Source organism: Rattus norvegicus, chromosome 18 (assembly GCF_021556685.1).
Source record: "Rattus norvegicus strain SHRSP/BbbUtx chromosome 18, alternate assembly SHRSP_T2T, whole genome shotgun sequence".
Classification (NCBI taxonomy): Eukaryota; Metazoa; Chordata; class Mammalia; order Rodentia; family Muridae; genus Rattus; species Rattus norvegicus.
This window is the reverse complement of record NC_141551.1, coordinates 42,035,525-42,059,921: the sequence shown is the minus strand read 5'-3', so window position 1 is coordinate 42,059,921 and position 24,397 is coordinate 42,035,525. Positions and strand designations below refer to the sequence as shown.

The 24,397-nt window shown below is 43.5% G+C and overlaps 1 protein-coding gene across 3 annotated transcripts in view; it reads left to right on the top strand.

Moving 5' to 3' along the window:
* Positions 1-24,163, top strand: part of Sema6a (semaphorin 6A) — a 121,359-nt gene extending 97,196 nt beyond the window's left edge. For all 3 annotated transcript variants that reach the window (NM_001372354.2, NM_001108430.3, XM_087593097.1), the window contains 1 exon segment: positions 19,924-24,163. In NM_001372354.2, coding sequence (NP_001359283.1) covers positions 19,924-21,125 — 1,202 coding nt within the window. In that variant the 3' untranslated portion in view covers positions 21,126-24,163.
* Positions 24,164-24,397: the final 234 nt, after the last annotated feature.

Sequence of the window (24,397 nt, the reverse complement as noted above, 5' to 3'; positions counted from 1 at the left end):
TTATCCCAAAAACAGTCTTGTAAATCAGTGCCTCAAAGGCCCTTATGTTGCTGGCCATCTCCCCCAATTCAGAATTGTTTGCTTCTATATGTTTTCGAGAGCTCTGTCCAAGCTAGGCTTGGAGTTTTGAGGGTCAGGCATCCACAGGGACCCTTGGAAGACAATCTGTATCAAGCCCTCACTTGGAGAGTTTTTTGTTTGTTTGGTTGGTTTTTTGTTTGTTTGTTTTGCTTTGTTTTTAGTCTTGGATGAACTCTTTTTCTACACAGACTCCCATGCCGTATTTTTTAAGCTGCTTTTGTCCTGTAAGCACGATGTACTCTCTTGCCCTACTTCCTGATCCTAAGTGGTAAAGATGGCCCCTTTACCCTGTTCTCCTGTGTGTCCCCTTTGCTAACTTCCTCATTCTTCTATAGACTTCTGTTTCTTTGTGTGTCCTGTTTCAAATCTATTTAAAGAAGAACAAAGCTGGTTTTGTCTCATTGGCCCCTTTAAGTTAGAGGAATATCTGTCCTTACCAGCCTAAGAAAGTATTCAGTAAAGGGGAAACTGCCCAGCAGGCTGCAGGCCTCAGCATGTGACATTGTTTGTGTGTGGCTTCAGAACTTAGATTCCTCATCCCTGACTGTATCCCTTTGGTTTCTGCCTGTTATAATTTTCTGAGGGAAGAAGTCTTTCTGGTCAAGCATGGGTTGCAGTCATTTTCTCTGCTCTTCACTGAGAGTGGCAGCATGGATCTCACCATTCATCAACTCCCCTAAGGAACGGAGGCTCTCACGGAGTCCAATTAGCACTTTGACAGATTGTTTTAAAATCCGGCCTTGTTCACTTTCCTGAGTCGTCTTATGAGCGCTGACGAAGCTGGAAGCAGCCTGCATAGTGTCAGACAATGGTGGCAGAGGTGACTGCATGGGTGTTTAACATGGTTGCTGTTCTTGTGCTATGATCAGCCTCCTTGCCTTGCCCCATCAAATATGAGTTTGATTTTTTTCTGACAACTTGCGGTATATCCCTGATGGAGCAATGCCAATGAGTTGTTATGCTGAAATTGAAAATGATAGAGCTTAATGTTCCCTGTGCCGTGATTTTTTTTTCATGATTTTTGATTTCTCTCTTCTGAATTACCTTTCTGTTCGCTGTTCATGATTTGTTTCTGACTTCTGTTTTGTTTTGCCCAGCACTGTGTGGTATGACTTGGTGATGACGTTACTCTGTTGGGAAAATCCTTGTTCCTTTTCTGACTCACTATGATGTCCCTCGACCCAATCCAACCTGTGCTCTCCTGGCTTCTTTCCATCTCCTGATGTTGGTGGCTTAATGACGTCGCATCCTTGCATTCCACATCTGCTGGGATGCTGGACTTGTCTGGGTTTCCCAAGGGCCTCTTCGAGTGCTCTTTCCACTGGGCCAACTGTCTCATGGGAATGTGACACATGTGTGCTCCGGCTTTCGGAGCCAAAGATACTCTGGAATTGTTTCTAGGGTGCTTCATGTTTCTCCACTAAGCAGAAACTGTGTCCTCGAACAAGTTTCTATGGAGGAGTCACGTGCCCAACGCCCTTTCATTTGAGCCATTAAATAAGTGTTAGTGAGCAGCATGTCCCCAGTGCCTTGGCTCTGCATGGTGACTGGCTGACCCTGGGCTGGGCACAGTCTTTGTTTACTCCATGCTCCAAAACGCATCTGCACTTCCAGAGTATGTTTGCTCGTTTTCTTTCTGTTTCTTGTCATGTCTTTGGTCTTAGTTTAACCCTGTGCATTCCCCCACCTCTGTCACAGTACCGTCTTCACCTTGCAGTCTAACCCCCTTCTGCTACCATTGCTCTCAGCCTCCCCTTTCAGTATAGCAGACCCAAGCCCTCTGCCCCCCAACCCCCAACCTCGGACTATCCAAGGCTCTTTCCTTCTGTACTGTAAGTAGTGTTTACGATGTCGTGCAGACACACCACCATACTAACAAAGCCAGAGAGGAGACCTGCCAGGCGCAAAGGAGCATTATCCTAGAAAATGAAGTTGTTTTCTCTCTTAGTAGATGGCCTTGCTCTTTATTACCCTGCTGGCCTTGTCTAATGTCCCTTGCTAAGCTTACTTTCTTTAAAAAAGAAATGCCGGATATCTTCCAAGCCCTGGATTCATTAGATAAAACACACACACACACACACACACACACACACACACACACACACACACACACATGTACATGCATACACAAAGCCAACCGCTGCGTTTTATCTATGCGTCCCTGGATATCTGGAACCTTTTATTCATCTACTTGATAAATTAGATGCAGCTCGACTACTTCTTTCTTGGTTTTTTACCACATCTAAAATTGTATATTATGTATTCATCCAATAACCATTGAGGTGGCACTGGGTAGTTACAAAGGGGCTCTAATTACATAATAATAAAAGGGAAAACTCAGTTTATTTTTAGGCCTGGCTTACCCTCCACCACATCTCCCCACAGCAAAAGAAATAAGAGCTTTCTTTTTTAAAATAGACAAACTCGGGGAGCAAATGGCTGCTCTTGAACCTTTCTACTCTTACTGAAAAGAGGAGTGGTGGGGGCTGGAGAAATAGCTCAGCAGTTAAGAGCACTGACTGTTCTTCAGAGGTCCTGAGTTCAATTCCCAGCAACCACATGGTGGCTCACAAACCCTTTTCAATGAGATCTGATGCCCTCTTCTGGTGTGTCTGAAGAGAGCAACAGTATACATTAAATGAATAAATGTAAATGAATGAATGAATGAATAAACAAATAAATAAATAAATGGGTAGATCTTTAAATAAAGTAGTATAAAACCAGATTCCTCCAAGAGGGCTAGAAGTTACAGCAGGGAGTTGGGCAGGCGCAAAGCTGCCACTCCTTTGGAGTTGTACTAATGTGAACCGTCAACCCTAAGCCTGCTATTGGGATATATACATGAACTCTGAGCAAGAGAATAATCTCCCTCTTCAGATTTTCTTGCATAGCACTCTCACGAGTCCTCTGAAAGCAGACGAAATGGTAACTAGAAAAGTAGACCTTTTTCATTTGGTGAGAAATGACAGAATTGTTGGATACTTATCCATTTTAGGAAATTGATAGAATGAGATGTTATCATCTGGCCATACTTAGTCAAAAAGACATGGTCGTTATAGGCAAGGGAAAGAAGTAGCATTTAAATTAAAATAGAATGAACAGTAACTGTAGACAGTATTTTAATCAGCGTGTAATTATGTTTGGGAAATAAGTTTCTGGTAAGACTTAGGGAGTCTACTGGGGATGCCCATATTTTCATGACCATCTTGGATATAACTATATGAAATATAATTTGTCAATAATCCTCTTTATTGCCCATTGCTTATTCTCTTAATGTACTATGGCTAATGACAGTATTGCCTCCAAGAGGGATGTGTAGCACCTTACGTGGGATGGAGATGCTTTAGGTGACCCACAGACATTATGGCTTTCATGAAGAACAAGGGGTATGGAGGAAATCTGCCTCTCCCCGCACATGCCTCTCCATTATGTTAGGAGATAGTCTCCATTGGTGCTGTGTCAGCAACAGCTCCCTCCCTAAACTCGATGCTGACCCTGTGTCACCAAGAGCAAACATCAGGCTTCAGAATGGAGTCTTGTCTTGCAGCCAGACCCAAGTATAGTGAACATTGTTTTGCTCTCGGTTAAATTTAAAGTTAACTTTCTGTCCATGAAAAGTTAGTATTATGTATGAGAACATAAATTCTCCATGTCTAATACATTAAGTAAATTCAAGTTAATGTATTAAAGCAAATATTAACTAAGGAATAATGCTGAAAGCCAGAGTGATATTGAGTAAATCAGGTGGTGAGAGTTGGCGGTGGTGCTGGAACTGTAGAAATAGTTCATAACTTACTAACCTTTGGGTCATGCTGGCCTAGAGCAACCAACAAAGCCCAGGAAGGAAGAAACCGCTACCAAGAACACTGTCCTTGATGCTCAGAGGAGATCTGATCTGATGGCAAACACTGGCCATCTTGGCCCTATAAGGCCAAGCGATCCGGATTCAGTGCTGAAACTGTCAGCCCTGAGTTCTGCCCATTTCTGTCTCAGCAACCAGTCTTTGGAATTAGGAGCGAGAATTTTAGTCAAGTATGAATTTAAAGACAAATAGATCTAGTAAGCCTCTGCAGGCTTATATATCCATCACAGGTTTGTTGGGTGGTTTGGGGGGTTCTGTGATTTTTTTTCTCTTCATCAGTAGTGAGCGCCCTAGAATCTGATGCATGCAGCTAGCTTTGTAACCACACTAAGGCCTGAGGAAAGGTTTAGCTCCAACACCTCTGCTTCTGTGGCTGTCACCTCCTCTCCCATGTCCTGAAAAAACCCGTGCTGACCATTTGTCCCTTCCTTCCACTTACTCTGAGTTCCAGACCTTCAGAATCAGGTCCTCTGTACTGACAGACTGAGGAATTTAAACACTGAACCACAGAGCCCAGGTCCAATTATTCTTGGCATTTTAATAGTTGCTAATGCTTAAAACCTAGCTGATTTGACTATTTTAAAGCATGCTAGTTTTCCCAAGAAGAAAAAAAAAAAAGTAATTTCTTGGCTTTAATCAAACTATCTCCACGTGGTTCAATTTACAGAAAATGTTGTTCTTCATGATACTATGTGAAGAAAAACAGATCTCTTGCTTTCTTGATGTAGGCCAGATGTTTTGTGCTCTTTCTTCAGTAACATACTATAGCAAAAATGTTTTCTGAAGTTTCAGGAAAAATTCATCACTGATTCTGTAGTGCGATTTTAGATACTATTGAGGAGCTAATCGAGTTAGACAGAAGCACCCACTTGCTGTCCATGGCATATCCAGCCACAAGGCACATGATACCAAAGGAGAAATGAAAGTAACAAAGGTCTATGTGGTCCGCATGGCCTCTGTGAGTCAGGTCAAGACATACACAGGAACAGATACAGGTCCTGGCTGCTAACAGCACGGGTGCGGCACTCTTGGATGGATGGATGGATGGATGGATGGATGGATGGATGGATGGATGGATGGATGGATGCTGCATCCCAGCTCATCCTACCAGACCTTTCCTTCAGTGCCGATATCATAGCTGTAACAGTTCACCAAATACAGGGAAAATGAGTGTGTTGGATGCAGGACTTCTATGTAAAATTTTGTAAGCACTGACTTACTGAATAGCTGGTGCTTTCTCTGAAAAGTTTTAAAACAAACCACTCTGATTACATAGCTTTTAAGTTGCATCGCAGTTGTCTTTAGATCTGACTGTGGAGTAAGACTGGTCTCCAGGAAGCGCCTAGGGAAAAGGCTGCTGACCGTGTCCACAGTGCTGAGAGGAGCAAAGGGCCCTCACCTCCACTGTGCAATCTGAACTTCAAAATAACACCAAAATAGGCATGGTCAGAGGCAAGGCAGCTGAGAGAGAAGGACTGGCCTCTCTAAGAGAGGGAGGACTACCTTAAGCAGAGTTCCTTTATTTCCGTTTGGGGGAAGAGGATGGATGAAAGGTGTCCTGGACTGTTCATAGGAAAGCTGGTACAGTTGGTAAGGAAAATAGAACTCTTAAAGTGCTAGTCTACATTATGCTAGGCCTACCCCATAAAGATTTAATATCATTTTTATAACTTTGTCAAACTGTTCTAACCTCCAAAACGTTCAAGTCTGTATAAAAAAAAAATTCCTATTCTGTGGACTGGAGAAACGGCACAGTGGGTAAAATCCTACACACATGAGTTCAGTTTCTAGAATCTTCATGATAGAAAGAGAGAACTAACAATCACAAGTTATCCTTTGATCTAAGCATGCACACTATAGTGACAACACGTACACACTCGTTCACACATACACAACTATTTCTCTTTTTCTTAGTTCATTCAACAAGCATCCAGGTACACATGTAAGTCTTGTGCTGGATATTGGGAAAGATAAAGAATTTGATAGGAACCTGAAGAAGTAGCTTACAGTTAGTAGATGAGATACATGGCTAGCTTCTGGTGGACCAAGGAAAGTCCATGCAAGAGAAGTCTCTCTCTCTCTCTCTCTCTCTCTCTCTCTCTCTCTCTCTCTCTCTCTCTCTCACACACACACACACACACACACACACACACACACACAGAGTAAACAGTTTTTAAATGATTGTGGGAGAGTTAGAGTCATAGAACCACATGATTGGAAGCAGAAAAGGAGGGTTAGTTGGTAAAATACAACAAACAGATGAACTTAAACTTCAGATAAACTTAAATTCGACTTTTCAAATATTTAGATAAAGCTGAATGCTTTCCAGTATAAGTGTATACCAAATATTGCATGAGGTGTATATTTTTTTCCTTAAAACACTACTGTTTGTCTAAGCTTCAGGTTAGCCAAGTGTCAAGTATTTTTTGCTACCTGAACCCTATTGATTTATCCTAGATACCTCACGGGATGTACTTTCTCCAAAGCATTATTCTGTATCTGAAGTTGAGCAGTGGTGGTGTCCCGGTTTGCTTTGTGTTGCTGTGATAAACCCCAGGAGCAGAAGAGTTTGGGGAGGGAAGAGCTTACTTGGCTCACACTTCTCAGCAACAGTCCAATGTTTAGGGAAGTCAAGGCAGGAGCTCAAGCAGGAACAGAGGGAGGAACCATAAGAGAATGCTGCTTACTGGGTTTCCATTCTTCTATAGGCCAGAATCACCCACCATAGGATGGCATTGCTCACAAACTAATCCAATTCCTCAGCTGAGCTTTCTTCTTCCCAAGTAACTCTAGCTTATATCATGTTCCCAAAAAGCTAAGTAGCATGTTTTCATGGAGCAGTGCTGGAGACTGACTCAGTTCTGGGAGCCCGTCTCAGAGCTGGCCTCTAGACTACACTTGGAATTGAGAATAAACCATACCAGAAGAACTCAAGTTAAAAATTCCTTCCGTAGCTGGGCAGTGGTGGCACACACCTTTGATTCCAGTAAGAGTTCCAGGTCAGCCTTGTCTATAGAGCAAGTTCCAGGACAGCCAGGGCTACAAAGAGAAACCTTGTCTTGAAATGCACACACACACGCACACGCACACACCCACCCACACACACACACACTTCTATAATAGTTTGATCACATTTTATTTCAGAAAATAATCACTAAAATTTGCATATTGGTCTGAAACACAGTATTGGTATTTAGAGCCACTAAAAACAGGCTCCAAACAACACTGTTACCTCAAGAAAGCTCATAAATAGAATTGTTCCCAAGCAAGACCGTTAATAACACTTGGTTGTTTTCAAGTTTATTTGATATAAAAGTTTTTACCAACTGTCAAATGATCCAGATCCAGATATGTGTTAAGTGTCATTCTCATTGCTTGCTTGTGGGCACTAGAACTGAGAAAGCACTGGAAAATTATAGTTCAATAGTGGTGTGACAAGAACGTTAGTGTCAAAGAAAGACCAAAAAGCTTTCTTGGGGTTATGGGCACACTTATGTGTTTGTACCTGTGAACAAACATATACAGAGAGAGAGAGAGAGAGAGAGAGAGAGAGAGAGAGAGAGAGAGAGAGAGAGAGAGAGAGAGATACACAGACACACACAGAGACATAAAGGATGGTATTCTGAGGAATGATACCCAAGGTTGTCCTCTGGTCTGCACAAACACACACACATGCACACGTGCACACAAATAGTCTTCTGTTTCTTTGTTCATTTAACAAACATCCAGGTGGAAATGTTAAGTCTTCCGCTGAATGTTAAAGAAGATACAGATTTTGATAAGAACCTGCAGTAGCCGTTTACTGGACGGGATACACAGCTAGCTTCTGGTGGGATGGAGGGAAGTTCATGCGAGAGAAGGGCAGACAGAGCACCAAGGGAGTAAACGCAGGCTGTGACTGGTTCTAAGTGGGGTTGATTAGGAAAAGGCCTGGAAAGGCATTGAACCAAAAGTTGGATGTCAGGAGTTGGGGGGAGCGGGGAGAGCCAGAGTTGTGGAGACACACTGCAAGAAGAACAAATCGAGTGGACAAGCCACAAAACTGTTCAAGCCCAGGGTGAGTCATTAAGAGGCAGATCATTTGTGATGACTGACTCGATCAAGGCTATGAAGGGCTGGCATGGAACTGAGCTCACAATGGAAGCACAGTACCCTTAATGAGGTGCTTAGGTGTTTTAGCTTTTCGGGTGGGGGCTGGAGGGAACAAAAGACAACCAAAGATAGAGACCAGGGGAAAGAAAAGACAAAGCGGGATTAACAGACCTAGGCCGGTGGTTTGTTCACATGCAGTTATGGATTACATAGATTCTATGAATTTGGGCAAGGGAATCTTGTATCAGTTTTGGTTCTAACATGTGTCACTGCTTACTGTGACATTTTCCCGGTGGATGCTCCTTGCATCCAAACCAAATACTTGATTCCAGGTAAAGAGCTGGCAAACTGAACTCCAAAGTTGGGCTCCTCTGTCCTATCACTTAAGCACTGGACTATGGGATGTGGAACATGGTGTAGAACTTAAAGTCACGGAGTCTGAGACAAGAGTGCTTGGGATGTTATTTGGGTCACCTCCGGGAAATAGAATTGGCTTGTGCTCTCTGACCTTTGGGAAGGACCTAGGAAAACAGCAGCATGCACAGTTCGTGCATGGGCCTTGCGGAGGAGGCCATGGGAACTTCCTGTGCGTGTCTCAGGGAGGAGCTCAGGCAGAGATGCCCGTGCAGACACTACACTTGTTCCTTCGGTTTTGCAGGCAAAGATGTAGATCCGATCTAATTAAATTTCTATCCTCTTGACAGCCAGCTGAATTCATCTAAGGTCTTGATGAGATTATTGTGGAAAGGGTAGAAAGGAAAAAAGCTAAATGTCAGCCAGGCAAAAGCTATTTCTTCTCCCTGCCTGCCTGCATCGGATATCGGAATTTTCTAGAGATAACCACCTCGCGCTGCCCGCCCCCCTTTATACACACCAGTCATTTTTCTCCCAAAATGAAGGTCCTAAATTATGATTAGGAAAGCTTAAACTTTTACTTTTAAAGCACCAAGTATTCACCATCCAGTTGTGCTGCTTGCTTTTACACTGTAGCTGTGCTCTCAGGCCCTGTCATTCCCAGCACGGCACTTCACCCACCTTTCCCCCCAGTCTCCCTTTCTGTTTTTTTGGTTTTTTTTTCCCCCCTCTCCCATCTTTTGTAGAAAAACACACACACAATGACAAAGTTTTCTGACAGCTTAATGGAACTTTCAAGGACTCCGGGGACTGGGCTAGGCATGATCTTATTAACAGAACATCTGGAGCAGTTACATACTTGCTCTTTAATTGATCCAACTGCACTCTGCTCCTTCTAGTTTCTGTTGTGTCTTCATAATGAAATTGTGACGAGTCAATTTAAGAGTTTTTTGATTCCCATGTAAGAATGGAAAACAATATTAGCTTTCTCTCAGAGCCCACTGCGCGACTAGTTCTGTGTGGTTTGTTAGTTTTAAGACTTCTGAGCCAGCTTGCTTTGCGGTCCTCATTGTTCTGTAGGCAGACTGGTCTACAGAGGGCTAAATGAAATGGGTAATTTCCTAAGAATAGCTTCTCTTTTTTTTAACATTACGAGTGAGAATGGCCTCCAGCTCTGTAGGGCTTGTGCAAAACATATAACAAACACCACTTCACCAGAGAGAAAGGCATGAAAAGCTGAACTCAGTTGCAGGTACCAGGGCAACACAGGCTGCCTAAAGTGGTAAGTAACATCCTGCAAAGTGCACGGACCACTGAATAGATTGTCAGCAGTCCCGTAAACTCATCAGACATAAATCTCCTTAGCACTTTAAATCTCACTAAGGCCCTGAAGCGAACTACCGAAACATAGTTGGTCCTACTTAGATAGGCTGGGCACATGTTGGAGGGGATCTTAGTCAGTGTCCAAGAGCTCATTATAGACAATGCAAAGGTTTGTCATCTCCAATTAGTATTTCTTAACCTCTTCCAAGTCTGCAGCTTGGGAACTGTGTGATGTGGTTCACTTTTAATGGAGTAATTGGAATTCTCCCACCCTGGTTATTTTTAAAGTTCATATTTTTACAAGGATCCATTTCCTTTCAAACATGTATCCGCCATTCCTTCAGGGGTGATCGTTATGAATGGTATAGAAATAATAGAAGTTCCATAAGGACAGCCACTGACAATGCTTTATGTGAAGGGGGAAATGGTGTAAAGAAATTTATAGGGTTGTAAACTATATTATGCCTAACCTTTTAGGCATATTAAAGCATGTCATTTACAGTCCTCTAGCCTCTTGTTATTCATAAATAATAGATAATCCTGGACACAATCATCTGACATTTGTTAAGGTAATAAATACACCCTAAGTGCTGATTGGCCTTGCACTCCCTGATTTAAAAGCACACAACAGAAGTTTAATGTAATTTAAAATGTCATGCGTTTCCAGGAATTTCTAATTCTGTTCTCCTTAACAGGCCTGAGATGCCAAGTTCCACTGAGGGCACTGCCCTGCTGGGTTTGTTCATTATCATAAAGCAGTACCTTAATGTGAGAATGAACTTAGGATCTTCCTTTTGGTTGAAAAAAAATATAAAGAGAGAGGATCTCCCTGGGTTCTTTTCCTTGTGTCTGATCTTGCAGAGGTAGGGGAAAGATTTTCATACATGCTCCAAGCAATTATCAGTTGTCCTGAGTCATGTTTAAGAAGAAGCTGCTGTAGATGTGGTTCATTAAAGGAGGTGAATTTACCCAAGACTGGGTGCTCAGAAACATTCTGCCTTTTCTTCCCCTGAGATCCTGGACTCATCCAATCAGGGGCACATCTGAGTTAAACAATCCAATCAGTAGCCAGTGCCCACTGTTAGAGAAATGGGAATATGTCCTCATGTTAGGGCCACTAGAGGCCAAATGCATCATCCCAGGAACTATAGGACTGAGAAGTTGTGGTGGCTCGGTTTGGCATCTCGAGTGTAGACACACATTTTAGTAGAGTTTTGCCAGGTTCCCATGTGCACATGCACACAAGTAAAAAGAAGAAAAGCAAATCTTTAAAAAAGACAAAAGCAATTTGTGAAAGGAAGAAATGTGATGGAGTTGGTTGTTTCCCAATAAAATAACATCACTTTAGTATACTTTGTCAGAATGTTGGTGTTAATTAGAGTAAAGAAACTACACATGTAACCTGAAGATGGGCACTTTGAACACCAAGGCCTAGTTGGTTCATTTACTTGTTATGTTTCTCATAAAACACTTTGAAAACCTGATTATCCATCACCTCAGTTGTGTTTGAGGTTTGCTTTCTTTAAAAAAAATTTGCCAACATTTAAGGTATGGTTCAAAAGTGTTAGTGAACACAAGAGCCACCAGTGTCTGAGTCCAGCTAAGCTCTGCTGCAGAGGAGGGGTGTCTAGACTGGACCTGAAGAGTTGTGGCTTTACCACATTCAAGATGATTCTGGTGCTGGGTAGCACTGAATCATGACAGTTCAAGTTTCCTATGGTGCATCTTTTTGAAGCTCATTTTCCAAGATTTGGGGGCTGTATGTTTTGATCTTTTTCTCCAATCATAACTAACATAACATCTTGGGGCCTGTCCAAGGAAACTCTTCTGAAATTTTAGAAAAGCTGCTCTTGCGTGTGTCCCAAGCAGGTATTAGCCCATTTCATCCTTCCAGTAACTCTCATTTTATAGCCCATGTTGCTCAGGCTGTTTGAGAAATATGCTCAGAGATCACAGAGCAGGTTACTTATAGAACTGAATCTCAAACCCAGGTATTTTATTAACTCGAAGTTTATGTTGATAACTAACCTCCCAGTGTTGTCTTCAAAGTGAAATATTATTAAGGCAGATCTCTTACCTCTTTTTATTTTATCTTTGCTTTGTAGAGAAAAATCAAAGTACTATACATAATCTAAACAAATAATTGTCTGAATTTTCCAATATTGTAAGGAGACCCAATTCCCCATTTTACAGTTTGATGCCTCATTATAAAGCAAAGGAAGAAGACAGGATGAGGAAGTTGGTCTGATTTCAGAGATCATAGTTGTTAAGAGCTCAGTCTTATCTAGAAAGAAAACATTAGGACAGGAAAAATAAGCCTTGGAAGTTTCACAAATGGAACTGAAGATATGGCTCAGTGGTTAAGAGCCTGTTCAGCTCTTCAGAGGACCAAAAGTTCCCAACACCTACATCAGTCGGCTTAAAACTATCTGTAAGGGGAGAACTGAAACTCTTCATGGACACCAGGATGAGTATGTACCTGTACCCCCTCAAATTCACACACAATTAAAAAATTAAAGTAAATTTTGTACAAAAACACAAAAATAATCACTAAACTTATGGGAACAATAACAGTTCTAAAGCATGGGCCCACAGACCAGCATCTCATGGCTTTAAAGATTATCCTATTGTAACTCTCAATGCATCAGAGGCACTAATGTAATCTACCTTCCGAATCTACAGTCCCACTGGCAAGGTCAGGTCTACGGCAGTGGAGCTGCAGAGGAGGGAGCAGAGCACAGGGGGAAATGAAGGCACTGTTCTAAAATAAAATCACATGAGCTCCACACTCGCCCTCCTTCCTCTTCACATAAAGGCATCCCAACCAAAACTGTATCCATTTCAGAGGCAACAGATCTGGCAGTGGGTTCATCCACAGTCATCCACAGTCAACCACAGTAAGCTTCATTTCAATGTGTGAGTCCTAAACTGGGGTTATTAACTAGCCAGGGTGGGAAGCTCCCTATCCTCAGGCGTGGTGAGTCACTACCTTTTGATATCTCGAAGACTGTGACTCCTCCCAGTGCTTCATCTATGTAATGCCAGGGGGAAAAATAATAATGAAAAGGAAAGTTTGAGTTATAAATTCGAGCCCATTTCCAGGGCTGCTGGCATTTTCAATCTATTCCAAACCATCTGGATAACGTTAGTCCCTAAGACAAGAAGAACGCTGTTTCTTGCCAAAGTAACCACAGAAAGCTACCATTTCATTTTCAGTGTGGACATCCCTATGGGCTGGGGTGTGGCCCCGGGGAGAGATGGTCTGCAGTCGAGGCTTCCCCCTGCTTGCTTTCTCCTCTTCATAGGGATTACAGTGAGCTCTGTGTGGTTAGCCCTGGTGCTCGCTGGCTCTCGGTCGCTTCATTCATTCTGACTGCCTTGGAGCACTCTGAGCCTGGCAGTTTGTTGCAATAAGATTTTCAAACAAGAAAAATTGGGTTGTTAGATTCTATTCACTCAAGTTGTTATGAGGATTTCAAGGAAATTGCAGGCTTGTCTTACTATACAGCAGAATCGAGTCTATTTTTAGGGGATCTGACTCCGGGGCTTTTCTTGGGGTTTTGCCATCGTTCTTAGTTCTCAGACCCAACACAAACCCCCTCTGGCTCAACGATGGAGGGAAATGGCCATCCTCCATTCTGCCTTTGCATATTTCTCTAAAGGACACAGAGAAGCCTTGTTGTCTTTGTGGTCACCGGGTCCGCTCTACACAGATGCCTATTTATCAGTTCACTATGGAGACAGACACATCCATCATACCAGCGCAGCTCTCAAACAGGCAGCCCACTGATCGAGGGCGAGAGGCTAAAGTACACACTTAACCATTTCAACTTTTTCTGGCTCCCTGCGTCTTAGACCAGGAGAGAGGTCACTGGAGAGGTTGGGGAGGGCTCAGGTTTTCAGCTTACTAACCAGAACCGGTTTTATCTAAGTTTGTCTGCTTTGATAGGTCATTTCACATCTCCCAAGTCTCTGTGTAAATGGCAGGGCATAGGTACACTTGGAGATTGAGAGTTCTGATTTTTAAAAAAGAGTGATGACGGTGATAATATGATAGCTGTGCTTTTGATGGAAGGGTACTTGGCTCTGGTCTCTTTGTAAACTAGTAGTTTTTCAGTAACGAATTTAAGATAGAACAAAGCAATCTTAGAATCATCTACCCCTGATAAGAGGAAAGAACTTTGCTTCTAAATCTGCCAGATCTTCTACACACCTTTTTTGGTCATTCAAGGCTGTTCAAATCCTTCTCCCAAAATGCTTGTGGCTTCGATTTTTCTTAGTTTTCTTCCAGCTGTATTCATTCACCCGAGCGTTTAGTTATAGTTAGTTTAAGAGATATCTGATAGGGTTGGGGATTTAGCTCAGTGGTAGAGCGCTTGCCTAGGAAGCGCAAGGCCCTGGGTTCGGTCCCCAGCTCCGAAAAATAAAAAATAAAAAAAATATCTGATAAATGTTTTTCTTCCTGGGACTATGTGGTGAGTTCATTTCTCTCAGACTAGTCTCACCAAGGAAGGCAAGCATAAAGTACACCTCTTGCCAGAACTGTTTATGGGAGAGAGCACTAGGGCCCCAGGATACACTTAGAAAGTAGGCCTGGCATAGAGTGAGCAGTTCTTCTCTTTAAAGCTTAGACTCTAATAATCGAGCCACATCTGTGAGAAGGTGGGAGATGGGCCCAGACATAAGGGGCAAAGGTGTGTGAAACTCCAGTATGAAAGGACAGCGTAGCAGGATAGGTCACACTAAAGTGTAAGGGACCAGAAAGGAGTTAGATTCTTGCCTATTGCTGTGGATTCAGCTGTCACTGGACCCCATCTTTACAGCTCTACATATCTTTAAAGCTCAGCTCAATTTCATGTCTTTGTTAAAGCTTTAGTTAGGCCTTGGAATAGGAATGGTGCATCCTACTCCATTTCTATATTTTTGGGTGGAATTAAATGCAAGGTCTCCCTTTCCCATCCTGGCTTGTCGCTCCCTCACCACCACCCCAGCCTCCCAGCTCTGTGCTTTTAGTGTACTCAGGAAGTGTCTATCTGGCAAGGGCAGCCTCAAAGATGCTAATATCAGGAGCATGCAAAGAAAGACACCAAGAGAATCTCAGCCGAACCCGGGCTTAGGAGGTAGCATCTTGTTTCAAGCATGCTGTTCCACAGGCCAGATCTGCTGGCTCCCAGGCACAGGCGAGGCAGGCACATCTACATCTACCTACTTACCAAAGCCATGTTTCTAGACAGAGGATTGGGTTTCTGACATTTTAGAATTCATTTGCAAGGTCACCATGGGAGAACTCAGAACTGCATCAGGGCTCCTTTTGATTTTATAATCTATAATTGCTCTTATTTTGAATCGCGTGTTGCAGGGCCCAGGGGCAGTATCATTCATAATCGTTTCATTGCTCTGGCCTCTAAAGAGCTTCAAATTCCCTCACCGGGTCCCCTAGGCAACCTGAAAAGTCTCACTTCAAAAAGGAAAGGAAAGTACAGAGAATCTACCCTTCTTAGTTCCGCCAATTTAAGGCATGATTTCAGAGAAATCTCTCTGCCATCGTGCGCCTCAACTCCTGCAATATGAACATAGGAATGAAGATCCATTTAGCACCTTATGACTGGTGAGAAGTAGCTGGTCTTTAATGAATCAATCCAACACATTTTTCTATACTGTTTTTTGTTCTGAATGCCCCAGTTTCACTGGTGAGAACAGAAGTCCTGGGGAAAGCATGTCAACAGCCCAGGGTGGGAAAGGCTATTCTTTTCCTTCTGCATTGGGTATGGGCACTTGGGTACTTGGACAGGTGAGACTGCCACATCCCCAGGCTTCCACACAGCATCTGAAGCAGTGGATGTTCATTCTGGCCGGACTGATGTCCTTTGCTCTTTGCAGAGATGCGTTTGTTTCAAATTAAGCAATCTCACTGGAGCATCAATTATCACAAATAACCCTTTCACCCTCGTAGGCTCCTTTGTAATTATCCCAAAGCCAATTTCTTTTCATCTATAAGACAGTTTCTCCTCTTATTGTTTTGAGCAAATACCTAGGTACCTTTATAGATTTTTATTTGTCTGATAGGTGTTAGTATCAAAATTCTATCAAGATCATAGTTGAAGTCTTTCTGAGACTTCCAAACTGAGGTTAAATAGTCAATCCAAAGATGTCTCACGGGGTTTGAAATGTGTTTCAAAATGTTCCTACAATGTACAGAAAACCCACATGTTCGCTAATCACTTACTAAGCTACATAATAACTCTGAGTCCTGGGGAAGGCCAGGGTGACAAGTTGAAGTAGTGTGGCAATTGCTTCAAGGAGCTGAATATGGAATTATTAGTCCACTGGGCCTCTAACTGTTTTTGCTGGAGTTTTCCTCAATATTATTTCAAGCTTTGTTTTAATTATTTCAAAGTTTAGGACCTACAAGCTGTCCTGAAATTAAAAACATTCTCATATGTTACCTTGAGAGTCCACTCGTCTCTCTGGCCACATTTGACCATAAGAAGCAGTAAGGATGTGTGTGTCTGCCTCCCTGGGAAGACGGATAACTGGCAGACCCAACCAGAGATGCAGTGACTTACCATCCTGAGAGCCGCTAACCCACCATTTGCCTTTTGTAGGATCTTCTGACCTTTAGTTCTGTCCCCCAAACTGGCATTCCAGCTCTTTCTTGGTCTTCATTTGATCATCCTACCCTCCTGAAGTTTGAAAGACTGTGTTGAGCCCAGATTATAAATGAAAAATCTGAAGTCCAGTGCTGTTAAATCACTCTCTGAAATGTCACCACCCAGTCTGTAGGTGCGGAGCCAAGATTCCAGACCCTTTGAGGTCTTACGTAATGCTGTTTGAATCCGCCTCACTGGGCCTCTTAGAAAGAGCTTTGGGTTCAAACCTTCTCCATGGAAAGATTACAAAATTAATTTCATCGTTGCCATGAACACCCCTTTGCTGATTTTCAAGATATGCCCAGACACCCTTAAGCTTGGAAGGCATTTGCAAAATAAAAGCCCCTTCCAGAGCTTCACTCTGCATTTACTGTCTGCTTTGTTTTTAACTTAGAGCTTAGGGTTTTGGATTTCATCTAAACAGATAGGCAAAAGCCCCCTTGCTCTTCTTACCTAAAACATGAAGAGCTACAGAAAGACTTTTTGTGCTTGTAAGGTTCTTACTTACCCAGCAAAATGAAACTGAAGAAAATAGCCATACCATTTTCCTGAAAAGTCAGATCCTACTTGACTTGTTAACAACCAGAAACCTGAACTCAAATGTCATCAGTTAAAAAAGTAAAAGTCTTTTTCGAGTGGTTTCAAGGCATCTCAAACAGCTGAAGACCTTTGCACATGAAAGAAGAATATTTAGGAGCTAGAATTACGGATAAGGAGCAGTGGATAAATGTGGTCATTGCACAGATCTCCCAATGAAGTAAATAGATTATTCGAGCCATATTGTACTGAAGTCACACTCTGCTCACTGTACAAGGGGATTGGGGAGTGGGGGACACACAACAGAGCATGGTCAACTGGCAAGGGGCTGATAGGGGAGGAATTCAATCATGTAAGCAAACTTGTTTTAAGATTTAGAACCAGCTTCCTATAAAAGGGCAGCCTGCAGGAGGGGGGCCTGACTTGTTGATGCTCTGTATAGTATAGGAGATGGGAGTTGCAGACTGATTGGCGTTGTTTTTCCCTGTGGTGGGTCGATGTGTGTGAGCATATGACACAGAGCTAGTTAGGCTACTCTGGTTAGAAGATGGCCTTCTGATTTGCAAGACTTCAAGACAAAGAGCATTACTTTCTGGGACTGGCCTTCTAACTTACTAGTTTGCCTCTATGCCCATTGATATGTACACAAAGGACAGGGAGCGGGGACTGTCTTGACTTCCTCTTACTCATCAACAAGCTTACTGTATGAAAGAAAACACACTGCACCTGGTTATTGTGTCAGTTAACCAGGCTGTGGAGGTTGAATAGGGAGTTCTTATGTAGTCCCAGCGCTCTGCTCTAGTCCACCCTTTCCTTGGACCTTCTAAATAGAGAGAACCATTTAAGCTCTCAAACGCCAAAGGTCACTGTAGGCAGCTTTCTCTAATAAGTAAACTTTTCTTGGTAAGATAGTCTCCACTAAATATGAGTACCCAAAGCCATACTGTGAAATGTCTGTTATGGTAAGAACTCCCACCCACTACCCTATACAGATGAGAGTCTTGCCATGGTTAGAAACGCAGAACTCACCAGGTTAATGAGAAAAATGAAACCATTGTAGTCACAGGTGTATGCATTGGTTCATTCAATTGTGTGTAGGGAGTTGGGAACGTGTGCAATAGGATTTCATACACAATCAGAACTGAAGGAAAATAAGTTGCTATTTTAATCCAACAAAAAGGAAATGTAATTTTTGGGAAGAAATTTTCATTAGCACATTTTCTTTCAGGCATAGGTATTAAAACATATTTGAATGCAAGCCACCCCACTGTCTAAGAGTACCACACATATAATGTGTGAGTTAGAACCATATTTCCCTGTTGGGTTTTTTGTTTTGCTTCTTCTCTTTGGTTTTTATCCCTTAAAAAGCTCATGAAGATATGTCTGGAAATCTTTGAAAAGTGTCACATGAGAAATTGCTCAATAGCTTACCGTTTCCACTGTGTTTCATGGGGGTTCCTCCCCCCCCCCCAATTACCAAGGGTATTTGTTTAATCATAAAATCTTGCATTTAGAAGGTGTTTGCTTCTGTCTACTCCCACTGGAAGTCACAGTTCATTGTCACAGGAAGGTTGCCCCCACCTCCCCAACAGACACATGTGATGATGTCACACTATAAAAGGGTCCTTGAGAGAGAAGAGTGTGGTCTTCCAGCTAGGTCCTCTGGGTTTCGAAACTATCACTTTAATAATCAAAATATTTAGTCAGAAACGCCCCCATGACAGAGCTATGTTTCTTCTAGGTCTAGGTTGTGACATTTAAAATGTAACAGCAACAACCAATGAAAGTTTCAGGGTGGAATGGCAGAAGTTTAGGAGTAGACAGGGATTTGTCCTTATGTCATCTCATTCTAATTCGGTGCCCCTCGCAGTTGTCAGTAAAAGCACACTAAACATATTCCAGAAAGGGTTGACTTAGCAGGTGAAAAATGTGTCTCTGGAGACCAGACAAGGTACATTTTCTGTCTTGCCATCTTTCCAGAATAGGAACAATGTTTGCACTCCCTGGTGCGGTGCCTCTAATGTATTCGTGTTCCCTCCTCTCCACAGGCAGGGATGCAAGTATTTGAGACTTTGTTTTTTTTTAGCTACCAGCATCAAGCACTTTAGGATCTGAGGGTTGTGATGTCTGTTCTCGCTTGGTATTAAAAAATAAAAGCCCCAGCCTTTGCACTTGATTAGAGGAACTCAGCTTGGTGACTGATTAAGTAGCAGAGAAAAGGCAGCGTCTTTTTTTCCCTTCGGAATCGAGGCTTCTTGGTTAATGTAGTGGAAGGTAATAGACAGGGGTAGCCACGAAATTTTTATTAAATCGAAGAGATCAGCTCTGCTGAAGACTCTCATGGTGACAGCAAGCCCTAAGAGTAATAATGGGACCTGACACATTACAAGCCCATAGCAGGGGCCCTGATTTAAATAGTCTTTCAGGTCTGCAGGGTATTTACCTGAAATTGAGTGGGGGAGGTTCCTTTATTTTCATGCAAAGTAAATGTAAATATTGTAACCTGTGAGCTTCAGCTATTTTTCATTGTGGTGACATAAACCCCTCTATCCTCTTGTAGATTCAAAAACAAACATGCCTTTCTCCAGACAGAGGCCCTCTTGTCAGAAGGCAGTCATCAAGAAAAGACTGAGTGGAAAGCTTGGATTGTTGTGTGATTTGTTCGTTTAACACGCATAAAATTGTTGCTCCTTCCACCAGGCCCAAATTGCTCATTTATTCTAATTCTACAGGAAGTGGGAAAAGAGCAAAAGGAGAAGACAGATAAATACATTTTGACCCTGCCAGCCAGAAGAAAAGCCACAAAAGAAGGCAACAAATAAAATCGATTTACATACACATGCCAGGGCTGGCTGGGGTGGGGTGGGGGCAGGGAGGATTAATTAGTTAATGTTTGGCAAGCTGCGCCCAGAAGATGAGCTAAGCAGAGGTGCTATCGACACTTATTACGGTTATTAATTAACAGTGTGATTGCCTCCCAGGGTGTTTTATGTTTCTTAATGCCATGTGCGATGTCTATTACAGGAGTGATTCGGGAAAGTTACCTCAAAAGCAACGACCAGCTCGTTCCTGTCACCCTTTTGGCCATTGCAGTCATTCTGGCTTTTGTCATGGGGGCAGTCTTCTCCGGCATCATCGTGTATTGTGTGTGTGATCACCGGCGCAAAGACGTGGCGGTAGTGCAACGCAAGGAGAAAGAGCTCACCCACTCGCGTCGGGGATCTATGAGCAGTGTCACCAAGCTCAGTGGCCTCTTTGGGGACAGTCAGTCCAAGGACCCAAAGCCTGAGGCCATCCTCACACCACTCATGCACAATGGCAAACTGGCCACGCCTAGCAACACCGCCAAGATGCTCATCAAGGCTGACCAGCATCACTTAGACCTCACCGCCCTGCCCACCCCGGAGTCCACCCCAACACTGCAGCAGAAGCGGAAACCCAACCGGGGCAGTCGCGAGTGGGAGAGGAACCAGAACCTCATCAATGCCTGCACCAAGGACATGCCTCCCATGGGCTCCCCTGTGATTCCCACGGACCTGCCTCTCCGGGCCTCCCCAAGCCACATCCCCAGCGTGGTGGTCCTGCCCATCACACAGCAGGGCTACCAGCACGAATACGTAGATCAGCCCAAAATGAGCGAGGTGGTGGCTCAGATGGCACTGGAGGACCAGGCTGCCACCCTGGAGTATAAGACCATCAAAGAGCACCTGAGCAGCAAGAGTCCCAACCATGGGGTGAACCTTGTGGAGAACCTGGACAGCCTGCCCCCCAAAGTTCCACAGCGTGAGGCCTCTCTGGGTCCCCCGGGAGCCTCACTGTCCCAGACCGGCCTGAGCAAGCGGCTGGAAATGCAACACTCCTCCTCCTACGGGCTTGAATATAAGAGGAGCTACCCCACGAACTCGCTCACAAGAAGCCATCAGGCCACCACTCTCAAAAGAAACAATACTAACTCCTCCAATTCCTCCCACCTCTCCAGGAACCAGAGCCTTGGCCGGGGAGACAACCCACCTCCCGCCCCGCAGAGGGTGGACTCTATCCAGGTGCACAGCCCCCAGCCCTCTGGCCAGGCCGTGACTGTTTCGAGGCAGCCCAGCCTCAATGCCTACAACTCACTGACGAGGTCGGGGCTGAAGCGCACCCCCTCGCTAAAGCCAGATGTACCCCCCAAACCTTCCTTTGCCCCCCTTTCCACATCCATGAAGCCCAATGATGCGTGTACATAATCCCAGGGGTTGGGGCCCAGGAGTTGAAGCATCAGATGAGGCGAGGCACCCACGCAGCTGAGCAAGGTCTCCACTGCCTCGGTATCCACCAAGATGGCCCTGGAGGAGCTGAGGACGCTGGGTCCTCCTCCTTGGGACACAGGGATACTCTAAAATATCGGGCCATGTGGTTTGGTGAAGGTTTAGCAAGTAACCTCCGTTCTCTTCCTTCACACGCCGCCATGTCATACAGCAGGTCGGACTCACAAAAGACTTCAGTATCAACACGAACATGAGCCAAAAGCACATCCCACCCCATCCCCACATGAACACAGGCACAGGCCACACTCACATACGTGCACTGTACCACACACACGGTGGTAAACAACCACCGCAGAATTTTGTCCGTGACGACACAGGACGTTACCATACTTGGCTAAGCGTTCGAAACTTTAAAACACAAATACATTTTTTTAAAAAAAAAAATCATGAAAATTTAAAAAATAATAATAAGGGACTCATTGATAATTCTAACTCAGACTTTAACAATGGCAGAAGTTTACTATGCGCAGATACTGTGAAATGCCCACCAGTGTTATAGCTTCGTGATAGCAGGTAAATGCCACGCTGGGCTACGATGTCATAGCTTTCTGCTCCTCTTCGCTTTTAATGAATAACGTGACCGTTAACGCAAGTAACTCTTATTTATTGTCCACCCCTTTCTTTCTCCTCAAGGAAAAGACTCTTCCAAATACCACCATCTGAACAGCTCTGCAGAAGCCCGTGGAAAGTTAAACCTATTTAACGTGAAATCCATTAACTGGAATAATTGAGTTTCTTTATTTTTACAATAAATTCACTGAGGAAATAAGTTGGAGCTGGAATTCTGAGCTTTGTGTTTGGACTCTGGGGTCAATAGCTAAAGGAAAAGCGCTAGGAAGGAGTATTTATTTAAATCTAGTTCCTTTGTCACTTGGGTTTCTGGCCAAGAGGACAAAAAAAAAAAAAATGTTTAAAAATCTTTCCAGAGTCTTAACTTCCAACCAGGACAGAAATGTTTAGAATGGCACCCATGCCCCATTGCTCTAAACATGGCTTTGTCTGAGGATCCCACCGTCATGAAGGCACTAGCTTGTGAAACCCAAACACACCCCCCCCCATCTCTTGTCACCTTGCATGTAAGACAGCAAACAAAAATCCACAAAGTGTGTGAACTAATTAATATGCTGGCTGCTACCTTGCATACATTAATGATTTGATCACACGGGTGTTTCATGAGGTTACATCTGTGAATAGCCTGTTCTCCACATGTAAATTTGTGCCTTACACCCTGAGTTGTATACACTTGTAAACTGTCGTTATGATCAACTTTCTTTTCCTACTTGAAATAAAGGCAGATATTTATTTAAACCCTGCCCTCCATTCAGCCCTCTGGAAGACTGGAGACAAGCAAATGGGATAAACAAGGTAGTGATGGTTATAATGCCCACGGCTGGGTGACACCCTTTAGTTCACGCTGCCTTCTGTTGTGCCAACTCCAACCACCCATGGACCCCCGCCCCCCCCCCCCCCCGCAGTGTTGTGGGTGGAAAAATCCCCTTTCCCAGAGCCCACTGCTCCTTTATATTCCCAGATCATTTCAACATGGTGACATCTTCCGGAGCCAGCAGAGAAGAGACTAAAGTTTCAGCTCTCCTTTCTGCTGTGTCCACTGACTGGAGAATCTTGCTGTAGTAGTTGGGCAGACAACTGAGAGGATTCTCCGAGCTGTGCTTTCAGCACACCCAGGAGATGCACAGAGAATCAACTGAGGAAATAGACCAAGCAGGCTGGTCCCTGCTATGATTAGTGGGTACCCCAAAATACAAGCAAACCACAATGGATGCTGTAAAATCCATTTCTGGGGCAAAAGTGTTTTTTGTTTGTTTCTGTTTTTTGGTTGTTTTTTTTTTTTAATTTTTTTATCTGTTTGTTGTTTGTAGAGGGTTGGGAGGGGTGGCGAGTGTGGGTTTTGTTTTTTTTTTTTCTTCCTTGGTTTTCATTTGCTAAAGCACACAGAAGAAGCCTTTGTTTACTCTCCCATGAACAAAAGAATTGTCTGCACACTGTAAACCATGAGCATTGTTTTCATATAAACAGTTTATTTGGTGGTCTCTTTGTCTCTTTCATTTTCCAGTTTAATCTGGGTTTAGTTTTGTCTTTAAAATAATAGTAATAAAAAGACTTTCAGAAAAAACAAAGATTGACAAGGACAAATTCGAATTGGTTATTGAAGATTCCTATGTTGCATCCACCATCAGAGCAGTCATGCCAAGCCTCTGGTGTACGAGGACAGGGGCATAGCCCTTTGTTCCAAGACTTGCCTCAGACCAGCTAGACTGTTGTTTGGGAAAACTAAGACGTCACTAGGTTTTACTTTGCTTTTTAGTGGAGTCATTGTTCATGGTCTGTCATCATTGTACCCTGAAGCCGTGAAGGCTTTTCTGGAAACAGCTAGCCTTCTCCATTTCCTTTTCTTCACAAATACAAACATTAAAAAGGAGGTGGGTGTCTGCCACCCTGATACCCTCTCTTCACGTTTGACTCCCAAGAGTATTGCCCCAACCTCATTCCTGAGCTGTGTTAAGGAGACCCGTGTCAAAACCCACACTCCCACATCCCACACTCCACTACTTTCGGTGTTAACCCCACAGTGCCACATGTATTGAGCTGGTCTTCTGCTTTCCCCTGTCCCTCTCCCTTTCCACCCTCACCTTGCATTGGGGGTCACGAGGGAGGGGGAGTTGTCCATAAACCTTAGCGTGCCTTTGCTTTCCTCCCTGGCTAGACACTGTTTGATGCGACAAAAGCAGACTTATATTGGTTGTAAAGTTGTAAAAAATATTGTGTCACCAACTTTCCTTCCGTCTCCACACATCCTAACATCTGATTCACAGTTTAATGTATGTGGTAAAAAAAGATGAAAAAGAAAAGAGAATGAAAAAGAAAGGGGAAAGAGGAAAAAATCAAGGAAAGGGCTCTATTGCTTAAGAGTAATAAAACCAGACTGTTCTACGTTACCTCTCGTGTCCTGAATGCTTTTGTTTATGTCTTCAGTTTTCATTCTTTAGCCCCTCTCCTGTCCCTGCCCTCTCAGGATAGGATTCTCTTCCTTCTGTCTCCCTCATTATAAATAACCATGTAGTTAGACATATTTGTTTGCAGTCTCCTCGCTCTGCTCCCTCCACCCAACTTATTGATGTGTTTTTTCTGCCTGCACCCAGCCTGGAGCAGGATTTTAGTAGAAGCCTCTG